This window comes from Phaethon lepturus, unplaced genomic scaffold (genome assembly GCF_000687285.1).
Source record: "Phaethon lepturus isolate BGI_N335 unplaced genomic scaffold, ASM68728v1 scaffold22624, whole genome shotgun sequence".
Lineage (NCBI taxonomy): Eukaryota > Metazoa > Chordata > Aves > Phaethontiformes > Phaethontidae > Phaethon > Phaethon lepturus.
In genome coordinates this window covers 2,255-4,648 of record NW_010534307.1, presented here as the reverse complement: position 1 = coordinate 4,648, position 2,394 = coordinate 2,255, and the positions used below count along the sequence as shown (strand labels likewise).

Sequence of the window (2,394 nt, the reverse complement as noted above, 5' to 3'; positions counted from 1 at the left end):
TGGCCTCTTTAGGGGATGACCTCAGGTGCAGGGCGTCCCGCGCAGCCCTGCCAGGGTCCCGGTGGCTGCCCGGCCTCTCCTGCTGCGCACGGGCAGCCTGGCAGTGGGGCCGGTGGGCAGAGCCGGCAGCTATTCCCGGCAGCGGGGACACTGTTCAGCCCCCCTGCACTGTGCTTTGAAAGATGAGGCCCGTGCTGCCCTGTGCCGGGACAGTTAATGCCCTGGGCACCGGCTCCCGGCACAGGACCTGGGGGAAGGACAGATGGCCTTGGGTGCCCTGTCCCATGGGTGCCACAGCCTCCAGCTGCAGAAAGGTGCCATTTTCACCAGGACAGGTGATGGCAGCTGCAAAGGTGGTCCCGGGACTGTCCCCCCTCCATGGACTGTCTCACCTGGCCCTGGGTAACACAGGCTGAAACCTCAGAAGAGGAACACCAGGAAAGTGAGGTGGTGGCCCCACACCAGCAAGCAGACAGGGCAGGCAATAGGATGATGGTGGCAGTGCTGGGGAATGCTGCAGGCAGGCAAAGAGCCCAGGCTGACAGGGCAGGGTTGGGGTGGCACCAGGGAGTGGAGCTGGGGCAGCCCAGCTCTCCTTGGCCACCCCATGCGCATCCTGACATGAAAGCAGACATAGGATCCCCCCCCCCCCCCCCCGCCCCAAGGGCCAGAGGAAGGATGAAAAGGCTTTATTGATAAATACAGACTATGTACAGAGGGGAGACATCTCCACTCAGCCCAGCACCCTGGGGCCTCCTGGCCATGGGGAGCAGGAGCCCAGCAGGTCACAGCCTCTCCCTGACAGCTCAGCCCAGCAGAGGGGCCTTAGCCACACCAACCCCCCAGAGACATTTGGCCTCAAACCTCCTGCAGCAAACACAGCATGTGCCCACGTCCCCAGCTGAGAGGGACCACTGCGGTGGCACAGCCCCATGCAGCCCTTCCTGGGGGGTGACCCAGGCTGGGGGCAGCCCCTGCTCGGGCAGGGCTGGGACATGGCATGGGGTAGCCCCAGAGGTGCCACTGCACCCCAGCCCCCTGCCCTCTCCCCGCAACCAGTGCCGGGGGGCTCAGTTCCTGGGCGGCAGGGGCTGGTTGACAATCACTTGCACAACAAAATCCTTCTGGATCTTTGTCTCCTGCAGCCGCGTGCGGTCGGTGAGCAGCTTGCCCGAGAAGAACCAGCGCTGCCAGGCCAGGTCAATGCCCTCCTGTGCCTGCAGCTGCTTTTTCAGCTGCCCGATGGTGTCACCCATGCTGGCGTTGAGCCGCAGGTCCTTGCCGGTGGAGAGCCGCACCTTGAGGGCAAACTCCCGCCGGGCATTGGGCAGGGGCTCGGCTGGCTCCGCTGCCTCCTCCTCGCTCCGCTCCAGGATCAGGTTGACAGGAGGTGCCAGACAGTAGACGGGCAGCTGGTACCGGTTGCCAAGCTCATCATAGCACTCCGTCAGGGACCCTGGGGACGGTGGGGTGAGATGCTGTGGGTAGGCATCCCCATGGATGGGTATGGGGCCAGCCAGGCAGCGGGGCAGAGTCTACCTTGCCCCCCGTGGCTGGACTGAGCTGCATGGATGGCAGCCGGGAACCTCTCTCCTCTCCAACTTGGGACCCTGATGTGCCCAAATATGGGGCACTCAGCACCCACCCACCCACAGCCCCAAAGCCATCCCTCACCATGGGGCAGGGTGATGCTGGCTCCATCGAGGATGGCCTGGGCCAGGCTGTGGTCGTTGGCCTCCACGGCATAGGCAGCTGCCTTCAGGGCATCCCAGATCTCCTTGCGGCCCTCGAAGGCAGGCGCCGTGTCCCAAAACTCATCCCGCTTGCTGCGCAGCTGCCCGTCTGTCATGGGGTAGTCACTCTTCCATTTGGGACGTTCCTTCTTCAGGGGCTCATTGCGGCCTGGGGAGAGGGTGGGATGCTCAGCTGAAGGATGGGGCGCCCCTTGGGCCACGAGCCCCCCAGGCCCCCCTCCCCATGGGCTTCTGGGGGCACCATGCACAGCGTTGTCCAAGAGACTGCCCTGCCCAGCACAGGGCAGGACAGCCCCCAACACAGCCAGGGGGAACGTGGCTAAAGCCAGCTCTGCCCAAGGTCCCACTGGCCCCATAGCAGCTGCCCTCCAAGTGGCATCCCTTGCCCCGTGGTAAGGGGATCAGCCCCTGCCCCGCAGGGTGGCTGTGGGCCCTTGGGGCCCTTTGAGGCAGAGCTGTATTTATAGCTTGGGGAATTAGCCAGGAAATAAGCCGGTGAGTCGGAGCGGGAAGAGGATTATGGGGGCTCAGCTGCAGCCCTGGCGGGGGTGGGCAGGACTTCTCTGTCCTCTCTGCCCACCCCAGGGTGGCAAGGACCAGCTCTGGACAAGATGGCGGGCACACAGCATCCAGGGCATCG

General features: G+C 64.7%; 1 protein-coding gene across 1 annotated transcript; it reads right to left on the bottom strand.

Moving 5' to 3' along the window:
- Nucleotides 1–1,070: 1,070 nt before the first annotated feature.
- On the bottom strand, nt 1,071–1,906 carry UBTD1 (ubiquitin domain containing 1). Its single transcript, XM_010285489.1, has 2 exons — nt 1,675–1,906; nt 1,071–1,456 (listed from the first exon to the last, which is right to left on the bottom strand). Exons 1-2 carry the CDS (start codon nt 1,847–1,849, stop codon nt 1,071–1,073), a joined length of 561 nt encoding a protein of 186 aa, XP_010283791.1. The 5' UTR covers nt 1,850–1,906.
- Nucleotides 1,907–2,394: the final 488 nt, after the last annotated feature.